Below are 26,125 nucleotides of genomic sequence, written 5' to 3'. Positions count from 1 at the left end.
AGGTGTGTTCCTGCAATCGAAATTATTTGACTAAACCTATTAAAAGTCACAGTGCGGACTAAACCGGTGCTGGTCTAGAATCCTACCACAACGAAACATTATTTGGGTTAGGGTTAGCGTTTGAGTAAGGGTGGGTCAAATATTCTTATCAAATAAAGAATATAATACTTGACCCACCCACACCCAAACTCGCACCCTAACTCAAATTTTGTGCGTTGATTTTATAACTGTAGTAGGATTATAGACCAGCGCCCTAAACCGGATTTTGCTTTGTCTTTCATCAGTAATAAACTAAACCATAAAAAGCCACCAAAATCTGCAGCCAGGCACCTCCCAAAAAGAAAAAATGACAGAAAAGGGCCAATTCATAGTCACCTTGCACCGCAACTCTTGTTTAAATAAACTTGTGGTCCTACATTTTGCCATTTGAACACCAGTTAGTGATGGATTGGGCATCTGGTGGCCAATGTTTGTTAGTGGATGACACAGACAAGCACCATATAAAGCACAGCAACTAATTCAGGACATCCTTGAGGTATTAAAAGCAATTAAATAAAATACCTGATTCTACTTATGCATATAGCTTCAATTAAACCTTACTACTACCTGCTGCTGTTACTATTATACGAAAATAAATGCTAAGAAATGTTGTTGTCAGAACAGCGTTACCAACCAGCATAGTTAAATGTACATAATAAATACATTAACTAGACTGATCAAAAAGGCAATTCCAAAGAATTGTATATCATATAAGTTGATTTTACCTAACTTGACATTGCCTGGTTGCAATAAAAAAAATATTTTCTGATGCCAGTAAAAACGAAGTATATTTCTATCAGCAGGAGCTAAAACCAAGTTATTCTGCTTTATTAGTATTGTGTATAGTACCAAGCATACCAATACATCACTAATCCTTTAAAATTTGGTAAAATAAACACCAAATATTGCCATAAAGACAATTTTAAGATACCTCTCCCATAAGCCGTAATGCAAAATTTACGCACTTTTGGAACCTTTCAAGATGGCGTCAGAGCTTTCTAATTGGCTTCAATTTTCAACCACTAGTTGCGCTAAAAATGCGGCCAGCTTTAAGAGGCCGAATTGCTTAAGTATGAGGACAGTTAATTTATTGAAAAGAGACGAAATTCTGAATTTTATAAAAAGTATCGATTATCCGCTGAAGAAATGAGTTGGGATTGCAGAAATGCGAGGCCAAAACGTCGACATAACTTGCACCAATAGACAAAATGTTTTGGAACTTTACACAAAGCTATGCGCAGCAGAATCAGTAAAATTTGGGTTGGGTTGCTAACCGGAATGAGAATCTTGACAATGAATTCAACGGACGTGGAAGAAAACCCTTTACCAAGTTATATTAGGATGGCGGACTGTGAATTTTACGTAACATATCATGGGCAAGTGTTCAGTTGCAAGTATTGTGACGAGAAAGGTCACAAACAAGCAAACTGTCCCAAACGTCAAAAAGATTTTCCTCGGCTAGTAAAAAGACAAGAAGAGCACAAGCAAGCCAAAGCACACGGAGAGACAAACGATAACGCAGTTGCCCCCCAATCTAGCGCTGGCGTCAACAACGCTGATAACAATCCACACTCCACAACAGCCGTAAGCAGCATTCTAGACGATGCTGATAAGAACTCCCCGGACTTTAACTCTGAAAACAACGCCAACATCAAGTCAAGCACACCGAAGCTTACCAACAACTGGTCAAGGAAAAGGCTGCAACGAAGCCCAGACGAGCTTCCTAACAGCAAATCTATTAGCCTATCTGCGACCAGAATTTCGCTGACATGCCCTGGCTGCCAAGCTGAAGCTGTGGTTTCGGCTCAGTCAAAAACTTTCGTTTGCTGGAGTTGTTCCAACAAGTATTCCGTAGCAATGAAGTGCTGCACGGACGAGTTATTTCTAGTCGAAGAGGGTAAAGAAACATGTCAATGTCCTTCATGCGAAGGGACACTGAGACGTATGCCGTGCTGCGATGAGCTTCAGCCAGAATACAAGACGAAGGAAGATGTGCTTGAGTGCATACAGTGCGAAAGGTACTCTGTTGTCTGTAATTGTTTTACTGTTAACTCGCTACCTGTGTAAAGCGTGTAGTATACACATTGCAAGTATGAGATAGTCAACTGTAGTTGCGGGAAAAAGCATTCCTGTCTTATGGGTCCCAATAAAGCGTTTAGATGTGATTGTGGCATGGAGTACGAGTGGGACATTGATATTGGTGTCGAACGCGTTTAAATACTATTTTTATGTCTTTAAATATTATTTCACACAACGCTCGAGGTTTAAACATTGCTATCAAAAGAAAATCGATTTTTTATTTTTTACGTCGTAAAAAGTGTCACGTTGCCCTTTTGCAGGAAACCCATGGTAGTGCTAAGCACGAAAAGTTATGGGGTATGGAATGGGGAGGGGAAGCGTTTTGGCCGCACGGCACCTCAAGCAGTAGATGGGTGGCAATACTAATCGACAAAACTTATCCTATTCCGTCTCAGGCACAAGGGTAGACCAAGAAGGTCGATACTTAATGGTTGAAATTACAATAAATGCAACCCCAATAGTAATTGTTAATGTTTACGCGCCGAATAAGGACGATCCAGAATTTTTCATCAATTTGTTCGCCGTACTTGACAGCTTTTCCGATGCCCCAATAATCATGGAAGGGGACTTTAATGTAGTTCTGGACAATGTCCTAGATCAAAATGGAAGTAAAAAACATCGTAACCGAAAAGCAAGAGAAAGTATTTTGCAATATATGACACATTGCAAACTAACAGATATTTTTCGACACAAATTTCCAACCGTTAAAAAGTTCTCAAGGCTTCAGAAACTACCAGCGGCATCAACGCGTTTAGATTTCTTTTTCATTGACGGATCTCTCGTCGAAAACGTTAAAAATGTAGACATAGTCCCCGGTATAATGTCCGACCATAATATAGCAACTCTAGGGGCTGACATTAACCCAGCACCACGCGGTAGAGGCTACTGGAAATTTAATACATCACTATTAAATGACCAGCGTTACAAGGATAAAATAAGAAAGGTAATCACTTATTATAAAGCAGAAAACCATATAGGCGAAACCGACCCACATGTAAGATGGGACGCCTTGAAAGCAGTTGTTCGGGGGGAGAAACTATTAGATATGCGGCCGAACTAAAACGAAGGCTAAATATTAAGCAAGTCGATTTGGAAAAACTGATTGGCGAAACGCAAGACGCTATTTTAAAGAACTCTGAAACAGAATTAGGCCCCTTGCACGAAAAATTGTCCAAACTTAAATCGGAACTCGACCAACTAATGCTGCGCCAAACTAAAAGCGCCATAACGCAAAGTAGGGCTCGCTGGGCAGAGGAGGGCGAGAAAAATACAAAATACTTAATTAAAAAAAAAACACTAAACCTCCCAAAAATTAAGGCAGAACAATCAAAACTATTAGAAGCGGAAACAACAGAAGCGGAAATCGTCACTGCTCTCTGCAACATGGGTAAAAATAAATCCCCTGGGCTAGACGGTTTTCCAGCAGAGTTTTATATCACCTTTTGGGACAATATCAAATGCGTCTATATGGCAGCTTGGCGACATACAGTAAATACAGGTAGGCTATCAGCTTCTCAGTCAGAAGCAGTGGTAACTCTACTTTCAAAAGCTTATAAAGATCGTCTTCAACCGGGAAATTTTAGACCGATAACGCTTTTGAATGTAGACTACAAAATTGCTTCAAAAGTAGTTAACACCAGGATCCGAGGGGTACTAAACGACATTATCTCGCCTGCGCAAAATGGTTTTATTCCAAAACGATACATAGGCACTAATATTCGTCTTTTGTTCGATATCATTGACTGCGCCGACTATTACGATATACCTGGCGCGATACTGTCTTTAGACATGTTCAAGGCCTTTGACGCGGTAAACTGGGACTTCATATATACAGCCTTAGCTGATTTCGGGTTCGGGGACAAGATTATTAAATTGATCTAATGTTTTTACCAAAATCCTTCGTGCGTAATTGTTAACAACAACTTTTTATCAAAATCGATTAACGTTGAACGTGGCGTACGCCAGGGAGACCCTCTCTCTCCAACTTTATTTGTCCTGTGCATTGAATGCCTTGCCGCTGCGTTAAAACAGGGCCGCCCAAACGGCATCAGAATAAATGGGAAAGAATTTAAAGTGTCCCTATTTGCTGACAACACTACAATATTTCTATCGGGTAGTGATCAGGATTTTACAGAAGTCTTTCGGATTATTGACGACTTCGGCGAAATGTCAGGCTGCAAGGTCAACATGTCCAAATCAAACGCCTTTTTTATCGGAACAAATCGTGAAAACTGTCACAAACCCATGAAACAAAGTGGTCTTTTATGGCCATCAGGCATTATTAAATACTTAGGCGTTGAAATTCCCACTAGCTCGAGTAACAACGCCGATCTAATTGAAAAAAACTTCACACCACTTCTGAAAAAAATTAAAATAGTATCAAATATTTGGTCCGCGAGGGATCTCTCTCTTCTCGGAAAAATAACAGTTATCAAGACCCTCATGATTCCAATCTTAACCTTTAAAATGAGTGTTGTCCCGGTTAATATACCCAAATGCTTTATCTCAAAAGTTAAACGAATCCTCTTTACATTCTTATGGGGGTCCAAATGGGAGAGGATGAAAAGAGAGACTTTGAGTGCGAGTATTGCAAATGGGGGGACAGGAACGTTACGTTGCGCAATAACGGCGTGCAAACAACTCTTGGAAATTATAGATCCAAAGTCAAACAGCCGTCCGCTTTGGCTAAACAAAAAAGTAAAATTCCGCTCAAATGTTTTTTTTATGCCATCACTTATAGATTCCAATATAAGTTTTCACCAGGATTTATTGAATAGAAACGGCGAGTATCTACAATATGACACATTAGTAAATAAATTTAACTTTACACCTAACAACACAGATTTTGTCCAATCCATAAAATTAATATCGAGTCTCCCAGAAGAATGGGATTCGGGTAGCGCAACAACGTTCCGATCGTATAGAACCCAAACATTAAAATTATTTATCCAGCAGTATAACTCCACCAAATCGGTTTACGAAAAAATACAAACAACAATTCTCTTTCCTCCAAAAGCTCAATTAAAATGGCACTGGACCTTAAATTGTGGGAGTGCACATCTGCCATGGGAGAAAATTTACCGCAACCTCTACAATTGAACAATCGAAAACAAACTAAGAAGCTTTCAGATAAAGCTTAACTTGGGCGCAATTGTTACAAATGACTCCCTTTATTCGTTTGGTAAAACCGAATCTAACCAATGTACTTTTTGCAAAATGGCCACGGAAACCCTGTACCACTTGTTTTATTTGTGTCCTGTTACTTGTCTATACTGGGAAAACGTGAGTGCGTGGTTAAGTACCAAAGAGATTATAACCATGAGGACAAACTGTGACGTAGCCCATTTTCTACTTTCGACAGCGTTCCGCTCTAGTGCATAATAGTAAAACGTAAACAACTGGGCTTGACCAAGGCTGCCACTCGTAGGGATATTACCCTACGGTAGGGTATTTTCGCCTAAAGTAGGGGGTAGGGAATACCTACGGGGAAAAGCGTACTTTGTAGGGGGAAGTAGGGTATTTTCGTAAAAAAGAAAATTATGGGGTTTAGACACGTGCAATGGAGTTATTTACCAAATAACATTAAATTATAGAACTTGGTGTGAAAATATTAGGCCTACAGAAAGAAGGCACTATACTAGCCGTTTACTTAACTTTAAATTTCAAACTTTGGGGACTGGCTCATTCTTCTAAAATGGAAAATTAAATAAAATAACTTAAAAAAATTTTAAGTACGGAAGCTGGTTGCCGGGCAAATTTCCTCTCCCTATTTTGTTTTTTAGCCCACTTACGTCAATGGAGTTGTTGTAGGGCCCCTAGATTTACCCGCAAAAGCGTAGGGAAAACGTAGGGTAAAACTGGCATGTGTGGTAGGGAAAAATGGAAATTTAGAGTGGCAGCCTTGGGCTTGACTTGTATGTTGGTGAGCTAAAATTTTGGAGCAACCGGCTTATATATATTAAGGTTCGACATTTCTGACAGGTTAAAAGTTATGTTTGAATTAGGTGTCAAACTTTCATTGCCGAGTTTCGTGTAAACACACTTAAAAATGCCTGTAGGGCATACAATATCAGTTAACCATAAGTACTATATAATATGGTTAACACACTCGTTGGCGCGCCAACGTCGTCCAGTTAATGACTGCGGAAGCGTACAACGCGTTGCTGTAGAGTAGACCAGTGGTTCCAAACCGGGGTACCGGAGAGGAATTTACATTTTTTATTATTACTAGTAAGCCTTTTGGTACAACTTTTTGTGTTTGCTTATATAATACAATAAACAAAATATTACAATATTGTTTAAAGTTTTTTTTATAGCCCCAGTTTCGTTTATTTTAGTATTTTAGTAAAAAACTTAAAGAAAATTAGAGTAGGGATCTTGTAATATATTCAATTATTCTTTATTTTTGGTGTTAAGGAATATTAACATTACACATTTTGGTACAGGATAGGGTTTGGTGAACACAAACTTAGTGTGTAATATTGTTCATTGAAAAAGGAAAGCAACAGATTATGCAGCTTTGTAATCTGTTGAAATTAAATGTAATAATAACCTTTATTCTTTTACTACCAGTTATCCAATCAAGTTTAAACTGAATAAATATATATATTTAAGCTGTTTACAAGATGTCACCTATTTCTATACATGGGCTTTGATATTCATTTAACTACATCCTCCAGCAGTTAAGCTCCAAACTTTTGTTATCAGCTATTAGGGAGAAAAGAGATGAGAACCACTCAAGGTAAAAAATACTTTTCGCAAACTTACATTGAAAATGACAAAAAATATCTATTTCAAACAGGGCTGCGGAGTCGGTTAAAAATAACCCGAGTCCGACTCCGGGTAAATGTGGCATTTCATTCAGTCCCGAGTCTGGCCCTGACTAAACAGCCTGTTTAACAATGGATATTCAGCTATACACTTATAGGGGTGTCATATAATTCATTCACTCATAATACATGGTTGGAAAATATTCCACCATATGCTATATTCCACCTTTACAATTTTCAGTTGGCGATCCTATTAGTTTACTGCGCATGTCAGACTTGGGAGATGGGTAGTTTTACATGGTCTTACTCGAGTCCCGAGCCTGACTCCAGCAAAACAAACCGACTCCTCGATGCATACTCCACAGTCCTGATTTCAAACCTGTACAATATGCCACCTAGTTCTGTGTGGAATTTTTTATTTACTCTAAATTAAGCCACTATACTTTTACAGTCTATAATTTATTTCCTAAAATTTATTCAGAATAAGTAATAATTTATAAATATTTTATTCATATAAAACAAAACGTTTACTATGTAATACACACTTGGAAATATAAATATAATAAATCAGTGCAAAGAAAGATAATTTAACAAAATTATAAAAAACATTTGTAATATATTGATAAATTGTGTTCTTACAGACGCTGTTGACCAGGTACTACACAAAAGAGTACAATACTGAAATGGCCTCTGGAATCTGGTGTCAATCAAGAACTTTATTCATTCCTTAAATTGATTGATTCCTGCCATGTTTAACCAAATAAATTTTAAATAAACATTATTTTGTTTTGCTTGCCTGAGTTTGCATATTAGGTATAAAGAATAAAAAAAATAATGAAATTTTTAACTAGAATTGATTACTTAAGACAGGGTGGTCCCAAACCCAGGCCCGACATCATTGTTTGTGGCCCGCGAAGCACTATTGAATTATTGTAATGCATACAGGGTTTATTTTAAAGAAATATAAGTGACCAACAATCAGTGAGCATACTGCAATGGTTTGGTTAGGGTTACATTTTTGCGATTACACTATTAAATAAACCAGTTTACAATAACTTGAAAAAAAAAAGCCTAATTTTTTGTATGTGTCAGGTTTGAAAAGTCGCACTGCGTCCTATATGGAACTTTCTAAAATGGCTGTTTTGCAATGCAAGTTATATTTGTGTTCACTTATAAATGCAGTCTTTTTCGAAATTAAGTGTTGTCAAATATGCAATTTTGCGTGTTTGGAGTGCACCATTCTGCCAGTCTGATTATTATCGCTTGATTTTATTTGTGCACAATTTGGTGATAGCAGAAAGTTTGTGCAGTTTATATATCTTTCGACAGTTACTTTTTGACAATGCTTTGTGCCGTCATCTGGAAACCCCTTCATGCTCCGACCTAACGAAAATCGTTTATCCGCTCCTGGCCTGCATGTAGCCTGCTTTGTGGCCCGTAAAGAATATGTAAGAAATATTGTGCAGCCTTGGACCACCCTGACTTAAGAATTCAAAACCAAAAGCCCAAAACAATTGCCAGTAGGAATTTGTGTAAAGCAGTGTCATATGTTATCCACAAGAGAATAAAGTTTCACATTAATTAATAGGCTTCTTGCAGCACAACAAATGGTAAAAGGGTGGAAAATTTGAAGGAATTTATTGTGTTTTACTCTGTAATCTGCTCATTCTGTGACCAGAACTTTTTAAGTGGAGGTTCCCAATCAGTTTTCCAACCTGTATAATAAAAAAATAGTGTAACATACTGAAATAAAAAATTTTTTTAAATAAATAAATACTTAAAATATGCCAGTAAGTCACAAACAAAACATTGGTAAAAGTACTCGGAAGTTTTGTATAACTAGACCAGGGCTTTCCAAACTGGGGTTTGCTCATGGAGTTAAATTTTATACAAAGTGCTAAATTTATAAAATTGTTATTTTTTTGTTTGGTATGTTAATGGCAAATTATGTAATGCACATTACTTCAATAAATACATGCCAAAGCAGACATCGAGAAATGTTATGTTTTAAAATGTTAAACCTAGTGGGTCAAAAAGTTTAATACAATAAAAGCAGTCACAGACTGAAAAGTTTGGGTAGCCCTAAACTAGATAGGCCTAAACTTTACCCATGGACAGATGGCAGTTTAAAGTTTTGTTTATAAGTAAAATAAATACTCTATAATGGTTTGCATTACACTATGATCTCATTGTCACAATAATCTTACCAGAGATTTGTTGTATCTTTGAGGAATAGACAGACTATTTTTTTATTTTCCCAGTGTACTGTTGATATGTCTTTAAGCAATGTCCAACATAATCCCAGAATGGCTGAATCACAGTTATAGACGAATATGTGTTCTTATTATAGTTTAACTAGTAAATACGAGCAAGTTCTTTAAAAATAAACCAAGTGGAGAAGTTTAACATTATAATAACATACTCCAATACTAAGCAATCAAGTATAATATAATTTGCAACATTATAAACTGAATTCAGTGACATTTGGTATAAACTGATTTCAAATGTAACTACCTTTTTTAAATGTAACTACAAATGCTAATTGCTTGCTTCACTCGCACAAACAGCACACCACCAATAATATTTGCTAGTTAAATATTACACACAGCAAACTGAGGTGCAAAAAACGTTTTGTTTGAACGATGTTTTCAAAGAATTTGGTATTAATTTTCAGTTTATGGTATCAATTTCAATGTATCTTAATTTGTAACACTGGAACAAGTATTTAGAAGACTATTTAGAGCAGCAGTACAGCATAAATTTATTTTGCGCACTGGACACTGCCATACTAAAGAAAAATTACTGTATGGAAAGTATTCTTTAGGATAAGGATATATTTGCGTAAAGAACATTTCCTAAATGAACAATGGCTGTTACCATTTACCAAGCACAGCAAATTTTGTTATTTAAATTAAATTGGTATACAACCAAATATTACTCCAACTTACTTTATGTAAAAAAAGCTGGAATTACCACCAAGGTGCAGACAAAATTTGCACTTCAAAAAATTGTTCGCAATCTGCATAGCACTACTGCGCCACACCGCTAAATTTGGGATCTTAAATAGTAGTATAGAAATAGATACATTTGTATTCCAATAGTAATGTAAGGCAGTGGTTCGCAAACTTTTTTTGCGACGCCCTCAAAAAAGAATTTTGATTTGCGGCACACTTATCTTTTGTAGACCGTTTTTTGCGTTACTTTCTACGTACCAAATGGAAAGAGCCCCGAAATCAACGACATAGCTCAATCGCTTACATTTTAACAGTAACACGCCTTTCAAAAAAGTACAGTAGGGTTCTAAGAAAGGATCACGCAACTTGTGATAACCTTGCCTGTCCTACCAAGTCAATTTTGTAAACAGAAAACGGTTTAAATTAGGACTAGGGGTCATTAAACAACAAATTACGCCAAAAGCGTACATTTTTATAACAGGCTTAAATGGGAAAGATGATGTTTTTCTTATTGTGAATCAGACCGTAACGGCTGTCGAAAGTAGAATGCATTGCTTAAAGGCAAAAGAAAAAAAGGCAAAAGTGAGAGTTTGTCCTCATGGCTATAATCTCTTTAAGTACTAAACTACGAATATCGTGTGTTTTTTCCCGCGAGCAATTACTCTTTGGAGTGCACAAAAACGAACCGTGCAAAACATTTGTGAATTGTGTCCTTTTATGCGCGCGATATGTTATTTATCAATGTAAATATGCCGACACTGTCCCGACTATTTAACGCTTTTTTACTGTTGCTATCTTCTGTGCGATCTTCCGAGCGATATTCGGCTTTAAAAAGAGGAAGTATGACAAAACACAAAAGTAAATGGTCGTTAGCTGCTTGAGAGTTTCACTATTTTGATTTGTTTTTCTTGTTCGTTTTTTTCGCTATCTATTTTATTAATAAAAAAACAAAAACAAAAAAAAACTCTGTTATTGCGCAGTGACAGGTGTCAGTCGTTCAGTGACGGGTGTCAGTGACAGTGACAGGCTGTGAAAAAGTCAAGACTCCTGTTGCTAGATACGCCACTGTTTACTGGTTAACAGTTAACACACAGCAATATCATTAAATCTGAGATACTCAAATCAGCAACAACAATATTTTTAGTTTAATTTTAAACCAGTTACATAAAAAAAAAAACTCGCTCTGTTACTCATAAATAATAGAGGAATCAGGTGGCACTGTATAAAGAAAATAATATTTTTTGAAAATATTATTTTCATAAATAATATTATTTGTTATAATTTTTGTATACGTTGTTAAAATGCTGAACTTCATCTAAAATAACTATACTGATGGAGCTTTTAAGTGAAATTACTTTGAGATTTACTTACTTTTGAAATTACTTAACTTTGAGTTTACTTACTTTGAGATTTTTTTGGCGCTTCTCTAGAACTGTACCACAGGCCACAGCATTCAAAGAATTATTAAATCAACACAATATATACGTTAGGGTGCGGATAAGTGTTTGGGTGAGGGTGGGTCAAGTATTATTATTTAATAATTTTGCTTGAACTACCCAAAAATGTTCGTTGTGGTAGGATTCTAGAGCAGCGCCGATGTTTTAGGCACTGTAAGTTCCAAAAACCTAGGCAAATCACTGCAATCAGAATTATTTTACTAAACCTATTAACTATTAACAGTCACAGTACCGACTAAACCACCTTAAGCTTTATTTATCAGCAGTATAAACTAAACCTGAAAAAGCCACCAAAATCTGCAACCAGGCACCTTTCAAAATGACAAAAAGACAGAAAAGGGGCAATCACTAGGGGTGTTCAAAGTAGAATACCATGGTATTCTAGAATAATAGGTTTGGAATCTAGAATAACGAATCCAGAATAGCGAATCCTAGTATATTTGTATTAAATTATTTAACCTCGATTTTGTTTGGGGAAGGGATTAATGTTAATCTACCCCACAGGGCCCACAATCACAGCAATAAATCACCCAAACAATTTTCTAACATGTGTACATTATAATAAAAAAAATCTCCCATATGTTTAACATTCTTAACAACTGTCATTTCAGTTGTGTAAACTGTAATATGTCAACTGTCCAGGTTGTTGCCAAAACTTATATCTTTGCCAATAGTGAGTACAATGAAACACTGCACACATAAGTCTTAAGCAATTCGGTCCTGTTTTTTCAAGCATTATCTTAGTGCTTATTGTTTTACCAACATGATCTGTTATGCAGTCAAATAATGTGCTACAAAGAATACAATACTATTGACATAACGAAGAATACAATACTATTGACAAAACTGCATAACCTCGCTGAATATTGGCCTAAAGTTGACCTTAAGTAACCCTATAGCGCATTTTGTGGACGGCCAGCACGTTTTACAACGTAATATTACTTTTGCAACTTAACGCATTTAGGGAAATTGCAAACAACGCACCTGGCATTACACGTTAGGCGCTTGGCCAATAACGCTTGATTGACACTTAATTATTAGGCGAATGTTTATGCGAGACGCGGTAATTGGTCGCCCGAAAAAACACTACCAGGTTACATTTAAAGCAAGCACTAATAAATTGGTCGCCGGAGCGACAGGTCAACTTACCACACGCGTTTGTGCAATTAGGCGCAACAATCGGCGGCAAAACATTAAATTATATCGGTTCCAATTACCCGAAATAAACGGCAGAATTGGATTCGAATCCCATCTGGATTCGAATCCAGAGATTCGATATTCTACTTTGAACATCCCTAGCAATCACTTTGGGCCATAACTCATGTTTTAGCCTAATAAACTTGTGGTCGGTAACTATAATATTCAGAGTTTTACCAGCCTTTTTCAAACAACACTCGCGATCTTTATAAAGTTAAAGAAGGTTGATATTACAGTGGGAAAATTTTATACTGGCTTAGTCCTGTCCTTATATGCAGATTGTTGTGCTAATTAGACAGTTTCAAGTTTTTTTCTCTTCCAAATGATTACAGTATGATTAGCAACTGTCAAATCCATCCATTTTAGGTAATACATGTTCATAAATAGTCAGGAAATGCTGTTACTAGCACCTTCCTCCATAGGCCGTAATGCAAAATTTGCCCACTTTTGGTCCTTTACAAGGTGACGGAAGGGCTTTCTAATTCAGTGGTTCTCAACGTCTTTAGCTTACGGACCGGTAAAATTTCAAAACAAGTTTTGCGGGCCGGTGAACTTTCAAAATATAACTACGACAGAAGTATGCAACTTAAAATCAAAAAATAGAAAGTTCAATTTAATGAGTTGCTGACTGTCTTTTTTATACCATACAGGTTATCATGGTTCCATTGTAAATTCCGAAGTAGACCATTAACTTCATGTTATGATACAATGCTGCAAATTACGGAACTGGCGAAGTTGTAAATTTGATGGTCTTCAACATCTTGCTATTGCGATATAAAATGGTAATATATTTGACGGACCACAAGAAAGTTGATGCGGGCACGTACCGGCGTTTAAGAACCACTGTTTTAATTGGCTTCAATTTTCGACCACTAGTTGGCTAGTTGTCTACGTTTTATAGAAATTAATGGGCATAATAGCGGAACATTTAAGTATTCTTTTTCAGCAAAAATATTTATATATTATAATTTAATAAAATATATTTGGATACCGCAAAAATAAAAAAAAGTTGTTTGTAATGTTCACTTCATTGTCCTATTTTATGTCAGTTGACATGTGAAACATGAATTTCAACAAAATCCTCTCTCCTGCAACTTGTAGGTTTAAAACTATCTACCTAAAATCCTAAACAATAAAAAAACTAAAAAATTGTTAAGGATGTTTCTTTATAAAATAAAAAAAAATTAAAAAACATGGCCTCGCCGACACGAACACCAAATGATCTGCGGAATATTATCGACGTCAATGAGATGGTAAACAACTTTTTAGTTTTATTGTTTATCATTAAACCACTTTTGTTATTTATCCATATTGAACTAGTGAAAAACAATATTTGGCGATGGTCTAGAATCCTACCACAGCGTTTAAACAATTATTAAATAAACGAACAACATTTGGGTTGGCGTTTGGGTGTGGGTGGGTCAAATGGGTCAAAACACTGTAACCCAAATAATAATGTGGGTTGTGGTATGATTCTAGAACTGCGCCGACTTGATAACTAAAATTGTAAGTAATAAAAGTTTATTTCTTATATTGAAGCTTTTTTATCCTGGGGTTTGTTTGCTATTCTTAAAATTTTGATTTGATTTTTTCTTCAAAGAAAAAAACAAACATTGTGCATACTTACGAAAGTTAAAATATACTAGATATAATTGCCTGTAAAGATTTTGTTGACAAGAATAATTTAGGGTTCCTCTCGGAGAATGTTTCGACAGAATTCTCGGGATTTGTCTTGCTCTGTGTCTCACAGAAAAATCACAGGCCTACAATTATGTTTCTCTGTTATGCCATGTTTTGACAAGTTTTTTTTTAAGTTTCCGAATGCTACAGCAGCAAACCACCAACAGTAGTTAATATCATTCAGCAATTCTGTAAAAGACTTATTAGCTTATACAAGGGTCATTCCATTGCTACTGGTACAGTGGTGGCACCATATGTCATAGATTTTTTTTAAAATTTTATTTGTAGAATCTCCCTGCAATTCTATGAAAAGTGATACCAATTTTACCGAAATTGGTCAAGTACTTTTTGAGATATCAGCGACTGAAAATTGGCCCTTTTTAGGCTTTTTCATGATCGCTCATGCATAAAATTTAACTGAAAATTTTGTTTGACCTATAACGAAGGTGTTTTAAATGGTAACTTAAAAATTCCATTGCATATCAGTTCTCCGAAGTAAGCAGATTCTAAAAAGATATATTGTTGTTTGTTTTTGTATCACTACAGGCCACCAAGTGGCTAGTTTCACACATGATTATTTGTGAGCAGTCATGCATGACAAAACTTTGATCGGTTATAGCGAAAAATACTCTACTTCGATTTTTCTGCAACTTAGCTTAAATGAAAGGGAATTTTGTTGGCTTTCTACCCTCCAAATATGAAGTGGGATATTTGAGTAGAAATTACAAAATTTCATTGCTTTGTAATAGATTGCGAAAAAGCTTTATGATGCACTATTATAATGTATAATTATGAAATGTGATTGTCTGGTGATTCCAGGAAGTCAAAAAACTTATAGAAGTCTGCTGGTACAGCAATGCACACTAGAAGCCAATACATAGACCAATAATTTCAATCAATGTATGGCGAAAATTGCCAATAATTTTAATGATTTGCGACTGAAAACTTTATGCACAATCAGCGCACAATACTACTTATACTAACAGAGGAGGATTCTATACGATGACAAAGAGAAATATACTATACAATTTTAAGTACAAGTATATATGTATATTGGAAGACACCGCATATTCAAGTAACATACTACCAAGAGCTTAAATCTTTCGCAATGTTATTGCAAAGCACCGCCCTTCCTTCAGTTACACAATAATAACTGCACCATATGTTCCAAGTAACCCTTATTACTAAGTAATAACTAATAATACATCTAAAGATCTATCACTTATTAAGGTTGAAAATTTGATGGAAATAAACTTTGGTTTGATTATAAATCATGACTGAAACTAGCTGCAATTCACTCTGCTTCAAGTTACAAAAACTTATAAAGATGTGTGAGACCAGTCACACCACTTTTCAAAAAACAGGCTTCCATCAGACTTGGAGATTTGGTATTGTCCTCTTGATGTTAACAAAACATGACATGCAATCTGGCACAAAACATGGTCCAATGGAAAAAATATTGGTCTTGCCTTTGAGGCCAGTAATATGATTGAGCAGGTCTTTTTGGATGCATGCAGCAACAACTTGACATATATACCATCATCTTTAGCAATAGAGACTATGCAGCCCATGTACCAGTCATGCTCATATACAAACTTGTGAAACATAAGCAACAGGAGAAAGCATTGGCATTTAAGGTGGTGTAGTGCTTTTACAAATTTTAGATTGGTCACAACTTGTCCTTATGTCGTATAAATCCTTCATTCAGTGGTTCAAATAGTGGAGTATAGTACCTTTTAAAGTTGGTCCAGACTAAAACCTATCTTGCAAATGGGAAGAAACTGATTTCATGTCCTTCGGAATCACTTCAAAACTAATAGTTGAAAAAGTTTGGCAACAAAAACACATATTACTGGCCTCAAAAGCAGGACCAATACTTTTTTCCATTTGATCATGTTTTGTGCCACATTGCATGTCATGTTTTGTTAACATTAAGAGGACAATACCACATCTCCAAGTCTGATGGAAGCCTGATTTAAAAAAAGTGGTGTGACTGGTCCCACACATCTTTATAAGTTTTTGTAACTTGAGGCAGTATGAATTGCAGCTAGTTTCAGTCCTGATTTGAAATCACACCGAAGCTTATTTCAACCAACTTTCAACCTTAATGAGTGTTAGATCTTTAGATGTATTATTAATTAGTACTTAGTAATAATGGCTGTTTAGAACATACTGTACAGTTAATATTGTGAACTCCGGGGTCGGGAACCTGAGTTATGTATGATTCTTTTGGTAAGGCCATATGGCTCTTTTGATAAAAGAATCTTGCTTGCAGATAAATGTAAGCTATCATTTCTCAGCATGATCTGAATAAAATTGCAAGCGGCCACAACCGCTTTCCTAACTCATTTTTTTTTTAGTACTCATAGTAGCAAATTTTTTCCTTCTTCTAGCGAATCTCTTTATATTCAAAAGGCCCAATTCTTTTAACCGAACTCCGTAATAAAATTTGGGCAAACCTAACTAATTAAATTTAATGCACATTATGTTCTGTCCTTTAAATGAGAACAAAATAAATGGCCTTGCACAATTTACTAGTTTTTGCCAACATAAAGCTAGATGTTTGTGGCTCTCATGAAAACACAAAAGAATATTTGACTATTATGGCTCCCTTAGTTAAAAAGGTTCCTGCCTCTGGTGTAACTGAATGAGGGGCAGTGCTTTGCAATAACATTGCTAAAGATTTAAGCTCTTGGTAGTCTGTTACTTGAATATGAGATGTCTTCCAATATACATATATACTTGTACTTAACATCGTATAATATCTTTCTTTTTGTCATCGTATAGAATCCTCCTCTGTGTTAGTATAAGTAGTATTGTGCGCTGACTGTGCATAAAGTTTTCAGTCGCAAAACATTACAATTAATAGCAATTTTGCCATACATTGATTAAAATTATTGGTCTATGTATGGGCTTCTAGTGTGCATTGCTGTACCAGCAGATTTCTATAAGTTTTTTGACTTCTTGGAAGCACCAGACAATCACATTTCATAGTTATACATTATAATTGTGCGTCATAAAGCTTTTTCGCAATCTATTACAAAGCAATGAAATTTTGTAATTTCTACTCAAATATCCCACTTCATATTTGGAGGGTAGAAAGCCAACAAAATTCCCTTTCATTTAAGCTAAGTTGCAGAAAAATCGAAGTAGAGTATTTTTCGCTATAACCAATCAAAGTTTTGTCATGCATGACTGATCACAAATAGTCATGTGTGAAACTAGCCACTTGGTGGCCTGTAGTGATACAAAAACAAACAACAATATATCTTTTTAGAATCTGCTTACTTTGAAGAACTGATATGCATTGGATTTTTTTAGTTACCATTTAAAACACTTTCATAATAGGTCAAACAAAATTTTCAGTTAAATTTTACGCATGAGCGATCACGAAAAAGCCTAAAAAGGGCCAATTTTCAGTCGCTGATATCTCAAAAAGTACTTGACCAATTTCGGTAAAATTGGTATCACTTTTCATAGAATTGCAGGGAGATTATACATATAAAATTAAAAAAAAATCTATGACATATGGTGCCACCACTGTACCAGTAGCAATGGAATGACCCACAAGTAAAAATACTGCAGCTTGCCAATATGTGCAATAAAAAAATTCAGTATTTAGTTAAGCTGTCTGACAATGATAAATTTTTTATTTAGTTTGGTGACACTATAGATCAATCCAAACCAAGTAAATCTGGGTCAGATATAGACAGTTTGAAGTATGAGAATACCCTTTTGCGATCAAGAATTGAAGAACAAGGTCAGCTGATCTGTTTTTTAAAGCAGAGAGCTGATACTCAACTGATAAGAAACCAGGTATTGGGTGTTTTTCTTATCCATTCTTTTTTATTAATATGTACTACGTTTTTTTAATAAATTCATCTTTAAGAAGTTTTATCATATTTTTAAAATGTACACATTCCCTGTTATCAGCAATAAAATCATTTTCAAAATAGATAATGTGAAATAAACATATTATAGGTACATGTAAATGAACAATTGATCTATCATAGTTGTGTTCAGCTTTTGTTAAAGAATAATGTGATTAGAACCAAGCTGGGATGTTTTGGTACTACTTTTGATATACACTCTTCTGAGCTTTTCATATACACTCTAAGATTGGCAGACATATTGGTTTACTGATAATATCAGATGACTTTACACTCCTGTCGATATTTTGAATGGGGTATCTGAGCTTGTAGTTTTGCACATATTTTAACCATAAAATGTTGTGTAACCAAATTTCCTAATTTAACTTTAACATTACATATTTGCTTTTATTTTTATGCCTGCTGATTTAACATAGTATTAGGTTTTGTTTAGCCTGATTTAAAGTTAATATACAACATGTTTTATTAAATAGGTATGTAAACTGAATATATTTTTTTATGTTGAATTAATTAAAGTTATTACTGTATCTGAAGTATATAAAAAAATCTCAACAAAAACCTAAAAAATTGATTATCGTATACGGTCTAAAAAATTGACATCAGTCCATCTCTATAACTTACACAACAAAATCTGAGCATGAAATCGTTCCTGTCATTGTTTGATAGCACACCTTTAAACTTATGCCTTAAATTAAATAAGTTTAATAAATGAAAGTCGTTACCTTTCAAATTAACTTAATTTAAAGCACCAACTCCAATCCATTACACAGTTTATAAGGTTGAAGTTTGAACGGATAAAAATCTCTAAATTTTATTGTTGAATGAGCGCCAAAAAATTAATTAAAAAATGCTATTACTTTTCCAATTACCAATACCAGACTTAGATGGAAAAAATTATTTTTGAAGGATTTCAACCCTTTAAAAAAATTCTTTGTTCAACCCTCTAAAAAAAACTAAAAAAATTAGCAATGAAGAATCTAGGTTACATTTGGTTACTTTGGCATGGATTTTTTCTGATTTTTTTATCATCTATTGTTCTTGTTTTGTTAATTTGTCAATACTCAAGTATTCTGTTTTGCACAAAAGTGTAGAACAGTTGCTAGATAATAATCCATCAAATTAATTGAATGTTAGAGATATTTTTTAAATTTGCCAATGTACAATTTGATGATGAAACTTAAGACAAGTAATAGGCTATACTATGTTGGCTGTGTGATAGTTGTACTTCTTTTCTTTGGTCAAGAATAACATGTTGCACATATTTTACATTGGTAGATAATAGACAATTATTTGTGAAGCCTATGATGGTTAATTATACCAGTGCTCTTCCACATTTTCTGTCACCATGCCTCTCTTAAGATGTTTTAGCGAAATCAACCATATGTAATGACTTTTATGTTGTTAACCAACAACTTGCCAAGGTGAGAAATAATCTCCCTTTTAATAGTCCGAATTAATTGAATTTCTTATTTTTCGTATATATATTCTGACATTTAATGAAGTATGTTTTATGCAGGACATTTTTTTTCTGCATTGTGACTCGAAATAAATTAATCAGTAACCTGTGGTACAAAGTTTAGCGGTATACAAGGGCTTTTCAGGTTAGAACGGCAAATCCCCACCGTGTGCTCGCTTCTCCATGGGCACACATGCAACATATTGTAAAACTCTTAACCTAACCACGCAAAACTTTTTTTTTTTTTTTTTTTCAACCGCCATTACCTGCTAGCACGTTAAAAATCAAATGAAGTTTATTTCCTTAATAAAATAAATTTTAATTTTTTCAAATTAAAAGTTGCTTGATGTGCTTAGCCAGTGGGTATGTAGTCTTTCCTGTCGTTTTTATAGTAACCAATTTTACGTTTCAAACAAGATTTTACTTTCCCTGGAAGCAGTATGGGCCGGCATTACGTAAAAGGCACATCAGAAGTTTTAAAATTTATTGTTACACAACTATGCAACGTTTCCAAGTAAAGAAATTTAAAACGTATTGCAGTATGTTTAACCATGCAAAATTTAGGAGTTCGCAAAATATTTTGTTTGTTGTCGCAGTTTGAATAGTAAGCAATTTATATTTTAAACGGGTTACGGGTTTGTCTGACGTTGGATGCAGCTTGATTTGGTGTTTAGTGCAGAGGTTTAGCAATTTTCACTTTTAAACACGATGCTTTTTTTCTTACGTTGTACGCCATTTGATACTGGGATTATGTGTTTGCTTGAATATCATACATGTCAAACAGGGGTATCCAGAAATTAAAAAAGGACAGGGTTCTGAATTTTCAACTTAGGGATCCCTTTTTTCCTCTAACGGTAATGAATAATGACGTCAAAAAAATAAGAAGTGGTTGACATCATAAAAAGTCAGATGCAAAGTGAACACAATCGTCGAAAATTCTTAGTGTGTAACCGTTAACTTAAGGCAAAAGTTAAACCAAGACAGTAAAATATGTGTGATTGATTTTGTAAAATCATGTTTCGACTATCAGCCAGTTCAGCGAAGTTCCATGTGCGGGACTACGCTAAATGATGAAGATCGTTTACCCGACTGTAATTATGCCACGATTAGCGCAATATCTACGCCGTACACTCGTACAGTGTGCCAAGTCAGCTAAAATACAAGCTGCGGTGGAGAGAATATAAGTTGTGTTAATTACCCACTAAACGCATAGTCTTAGGATATTTTTAAAGAGAATAATTTTGAGATAACTAACATAACATAAAAAGGCTATGAACATTCATAGTTAGACCACTTTTTACAAGAAGCAGATTCAGTTACAAAATTCCGTTGTTAGACCAACATCTGATATTAGCACAGACAGCAAACAGCGAGAAACATTTAGCTGCGTCTAGCTCGACATTTGAAAAAAAGTAAGACAGCTTGACATGTTGTTGTTTTGTTTTTGTTTAATGTTTAAAACTTCAGCAGCTCCGCACGGTTTAATTAACATGATGATATTGTTAAGCTAATAATTTTTCAGATCGCTTTTTACCTCCGCTTACCTTATATTTGTACATGGTGTATGAGTTTGTCACAAAAACTTCAGGGGTTCACCAAACCAGAAAAAGGTTGTAGAGCACTGCTATAGTCAATTATTTAGTCGTACCATTTCAAAAACATCACACAGCATTGCACTTTGGTTGCATGTTAAATCCCAAGGGGCGCGCATGCGACTTCTCGCAAATTCTCTTGATGTAAAGGGTAAAACGTTTTCAAACATTTGTAGGGCAATAACCTGCGTAAAAGTCAAGTCGAGTACATTGCTTTGGTAAAAAAAAATTCCTTGTGGCAAAGTTTATACTTTTATGTTTAATGGCTTTTTGCAATTTGTGTAACCAGAGAAAAGATATTCTAAGTTCGCAAAATATTGCAGTTATTGCAGAGTTTTCCTTAACATTAGTTTATGAGGTATTAAGAAATACTTACACAGACAACATACAGCAACCCTAACCGAGTATAAACTATGCAACATTTAGTTTGCAAAATATCGCGTTAATTGCAGCGGTGTGAACAGTAAGCATATTTATTTTTCAAACGGGATTTCTTTTGTTGGATGCAGTGTGGTACCTACCAGGATTACGTATTTGCTTGAATTGTGCGCAATTTGAACAATTGCTTTTACGAATTTACGTTTGTTAGTGATTTTTGATCGTTATTTGTCACAGGTTTTCGTTATGTAAAATAATTTAGCCAAGGTTGTGTGTTTAATAGCGCTCCATTTAAAAAAAACACACAACGTTGCAATTTGGTATGATGTTAAATACCCTAATATTTTTTTAAACATCGCCAATAACCTTTCCAATTCCCAGGGTGAATATTTTTTGACCTAAAAAATAAGAAATTTTGAACTAAAAATATATTTTTTAACAAAATTTTAACCTATTAGATATACTTCGATTTAAACAATATATTGTTGTTTGCCATACTGAATTGGTGTCTTGTCATCATCAACCACATGTTTTAGATTCATAAATCAAAATATTTTTTTGGGATTATGCAGAACTCTTAAAAGCTTAGTTAATATTTTTTGAATATCAAAAAGACAAACGATTATAAATGCCAAAGAAAAAAAAATGTTGCTTAAACAGTTGAAATACAACATAAAAATAATTGCAAAAATTTAACAAAAAAAGCGAAAAAATACAGCAATACTGTTTAACACAATTGTCAATATAAAGCAAAAATGAAGTTCAAGCCCAACCTAATGCGACAAATGAATTTAACTCAAAACTATTTTTTTTGATAAAGTTTAACTGAACGACAATTTCAAAAAGATGATTATAGTTTTTTTAATTTTGTAAACGATTAATACTTAAGGCCAATATGACCGCGAAGCACCTAACAAAAAATCAACATGACACTCCTGAAGAAGAATTTCTTTTTTAGAATAAACTTTTTCAAGCAACTTACTTTTCCAAACCAAGTTGATTATTAGTTGTTCATTCACGTTATTGCACGCTTCAAGTTAATTGTCCATAGTAACGTCATAGTGCTGCATTGTGCGCATAAAAATTATGTTTTTACAGCTTGCTGCGCTGCCACTGTGGGCTATATGGTCACAGCTTTAAAACTGTTTGTGATGGCTTCACTCAAATACAGTGATTCGTTAAAGGTCAACATAGGCGAGCTGATAGCAAAGAAACAACTGCACCCGTCCTATTGATAATTAAAAACAAAAATTTTGTGTTTTTTTGTGTATATTTTTAAGAGACCGTGAGCAATTAAAAAAATTACTACGGAACAGTTGCATAATTCTTTTAAAAAGTTTGAAGATAATTGCTATAATTTTATTTGAACACGTTTAAAGCTATTCTGATGCGATGTTTTTCATATATAAGCAAGTAATTTCATTTAACACAAAATATACAATGCTACACACATAGATTTTGAGCTGAAATATATCTTCAAATTAGGACAAAACAAAGTTGTAAAACGAAAGATCGCACTAACTGCAAAAAATCCATTTGCTGAGAGCCATGACCTGGTGTCTAACCTTTATGCACGAGAACTATTATTAAAAATTGGTAGTTAAAAGCTTCCAATCACAAAATCACAAACCAAATTTTGCAGTTACTAATCTACACATGTCTGTAATTTTAATGTAAAGCATAAGACACCGCATAATTGTACAGTTAACACCAAACGTAACATGTAACCATAAAAGTTACTGCACAATTGGACGGGGGAGCGCCTCAGTAACAACAACTCTTATAGGGTGTTACTTGTATTGTCAGTGGTAAACAAAATAAGGAAAACCAGCGCATTTCTATTTTACAATATGAACCAGGGGTCGGCAAAAATTTTCTAGTCGCTGGCCAAAACCAAACTTAGAAAGGTCTCTGCGGGTCGCATAAAATTATAAATAAGAATTGTGTTATTAAAATGTTAGAATAAGTGTGGATCAGGCGGGCCTCGGATATACATTTACAGAGGCAGTAAAGTGTTGACGCAAAGCTCGAAAAAAAAGCATTTGTTTGGTTTAAAATCGAGTTCACACGTTGTCATCCATACTACTAATGAAAAGTGTAATACAATTACTTTGAGGGAACACGATAACATTTTAAGTTAATTTAGCTCAGGGTTTGTTAACTGTTTTAAGTCGATGCACACCTGGCAAGCGAAGCAAACAAGATTTTTTTTGGTAGACTGTTTTTTCTTTTAAATTTTTTGCAAGTTTTTATTGCATTGCCGAAAATAAAAAAAATGTTAAAAAATATATGTCTCACATTTTTTAATACTTTTTCCCATTTTGCGCTACGCACTTAGCAGCCTTCCACGGCGCAACGGTAAAGAATCGCGGATCTGCATCAAAACGTAAACAAACCGGACGTTTAATGAACATTCATGTGCAGCGCGAATATTTTTTCGCAATTACGTAGTTAAAATAGTAAAAAAGTATGTGAAATAGACTCGTGTCTAATTTGTCAAAAGGCGACGGGCCGGATGAATTACATCGGCGGGCTGTAGGTTGCCGACCCCTGATGTAGACTATGTGTTTTCCGATCACGTAAAAAGCAAAAAAAAACATCACATGTTATGAAATTTCTCTCCAAACGTGAAGCCCCACATAGTGCAACGTTTAGGCATAAGTAAAAATGTTATGCCATTTGAAAAAATAATTTAGCATTATTTAACCCTTTACATTTTGATTACATGGTATATTGGCATTTGTCACATTACTTTTTTTATCATTTTTTTCACACAAGAGTAGTAAGTTTACATGAACATTTTACAACATATTATGCAATAGTGATGAAGATTCTTCAGCAAAATGGATTCCTACTTTTGTTTTACCTGTCGCAACACGTCAGCACATCAAATTAATTCTTTGTTTTATCGCCTTAATGTTGCGTCATGAAAGTTTTTGTTTAAATTTGATTGCCGATATCTCTTGCTAGAGTTTGCAACGAATGCCTTGTTACACCAATTTTTATGCGTCAGAGCTGTATGTGAGGTGACGTATATCCGTTTAATGTGAGCGCTTTGTTTTGAAATTCGCCTTATTGTCAACAATCCATTATTTTTAGAATCGTCGCCAGTTACGTCGCAATGTAGATCGAAGCGCTTTTGTTCAAGCCATATTTGGACAAAAATATTATTTCCGTCTATAAGAGTCGAGAGAAAAAGGTTTAGACCACGCCTTGTTGTCACGTGATTTATTATTGAAAATCGTAAGAATATCTACGTCAATATTTCCTGTGCATTTTAGAAATATTTTCGCCTATAAGTATAGTCGCTCAATCGAATAAAAAAACAGTATCAACCAGTATCAACCAGTATCAACCAGTATCACCCAGTACTGCCTAGTGCAGAGGAGGCTTTTACAGCTGTTACTAAGACAGCAAAATTGACTGTTCATGTATCTGAACTAAAGGAAAGAATTGGACCTGTCTGGCCTTACGAAGACAGGCCATCTCAAATCTTGTAGGAGTGTGGTCGATTCATCTTGGCAATTATATAAATGAAGACTCATTAATCCAGACCCATACCCCCTACAAAATTGATGCCCGCGTGTGAGGAACGAACCACCTGCAAACTACTTTCCCAAGAAGACTGAAGAAACGAAGCTCAAAGAAAAAAATATGTGCCTTAATCTGTATGGACCACCTACAAACAGCCGCATAAAAACTGTCATGTTTGGAACTTGCAAGAAGCCAGCTTTAGAAGAAATTAATCTCATCGAAAGATACGTGAAGAGACGCTCCATAGCGTCAGCAAAGCATTTGCTTGGAATTCGAAACACGAAATACAAACAAGCGTTGCCGATAAAGACATCACCACCGTTTGGAATCATGGAAAACGAAACGGAATTATGGATTTCACAATAACTGATTCTGCCTAGTTTATCAGGTGAAAAATCTATTATCTTTTAAAATAAAAACAAAATTATATATATAATAAGTAAAAATATCGACTGAAAGGTCTGTAAATTGTTTTAATGCGACTTTCTATTAAACCATTATGTATCGCATTTCGCAAATTATGTATAGTCTATATCTATGAAGTCTAAGCTTAAACGTCGATCGCACGATCTTTTGATAAATGTTAAAAGAGCTTAATTTTTGTGCTTGGAGCTCAATAGTTTGAAATCAACGCGTTAAACTTGTGAATCATGATTTAATTTTGTTGTGCACGAAATAATTTCGTGTTAAATTTCCGAATTCTTTTAAACATTTGGTACGTTTTGGGTTTTTGTCTGTTTTTCTCTCATCACGCAGCCGCGTTTACACACGAGTTTAAACATCTCGTATCAAGCATAATGATTTATCCACACGCGAAACATTAGCTTTCAAATCACAACTTTAGGAACACCCCATTTCCTGCCTTTTGTTGAAAGCAATAGTGAATAAGCAGCAACTTCAAAGCGTATTTTCTTGTGATGCGTCGTTATTTTAAAACTTACATTGAACGAATTGTGCAAACTAAAAAAAAATGCAAATTTTTGAAGGAAATGTTGTTCAATGTTAAAAAACAATAGAATTTAATTTTGTATTGAATCGCAAAAGATGTAACGTGAGTAATTACAAATTGCAGTAATTAATTGTCTCAAACTTTAAGTGTA

The 26,125-nt window shown here is 34.8% G+C and overlaps 1 protein-coding gene across 4 annotated transcripts in view; it reads left to right on the top strand.

Moving 5' to 3' along the window:
- The first annotated feature begins 13,017 nt into the window (after window positions 1–13,017).
- Window positions 13,018–26,125, top strand: part of LOC146168219 (coiled-coil domain-containing protein 89-like) — a 48,730-nt gene continuing 35,622 nt past the window's right edge. For 2 of the 4 annotated variants that reach the window (XM_083380832.1, XM_083380810.1), the window contains exons 1-2: window positions 13,603–13,748; window positions 17,833–17,991. In XM_083380832.1, coding sequence (XP_083236958.1) covers window positions 13,689–13,748; window positions 17,833–17,991 — 219 coding nt within the window. In that variant the 5' untranslated portion in view covers window positions 13,603–13,688. Of the gene's footprint in view, window positions 13,278–13,602; window positions 13,749–17,832; window positions 17,992–26,125 lie in introns of those variants that run through there. The other 2 variants (XM_083380825.1, XM_083380817.1) reach the window with 2 other exon arrangements.

Source organism: Ascidiella aspersa, chromosome 1 (genome assembly GCF_963924565.1).
Source record: "Ascidiella aspersa chromosome 1, kaAscAspe10.2, whole genome shotgun sequence".
NCBI lineage: Eukaryota > Metazoa > Chordata > Ascidiacea > Phlebobranchia > Ascidiidae > Ascidiella > Ascidiella aspersa.
The sequence above is the reverse complement of the archived record's forward strand: the minus strand, read 5'-3'. Positions and strand labels throughout refer to the sequence as shown.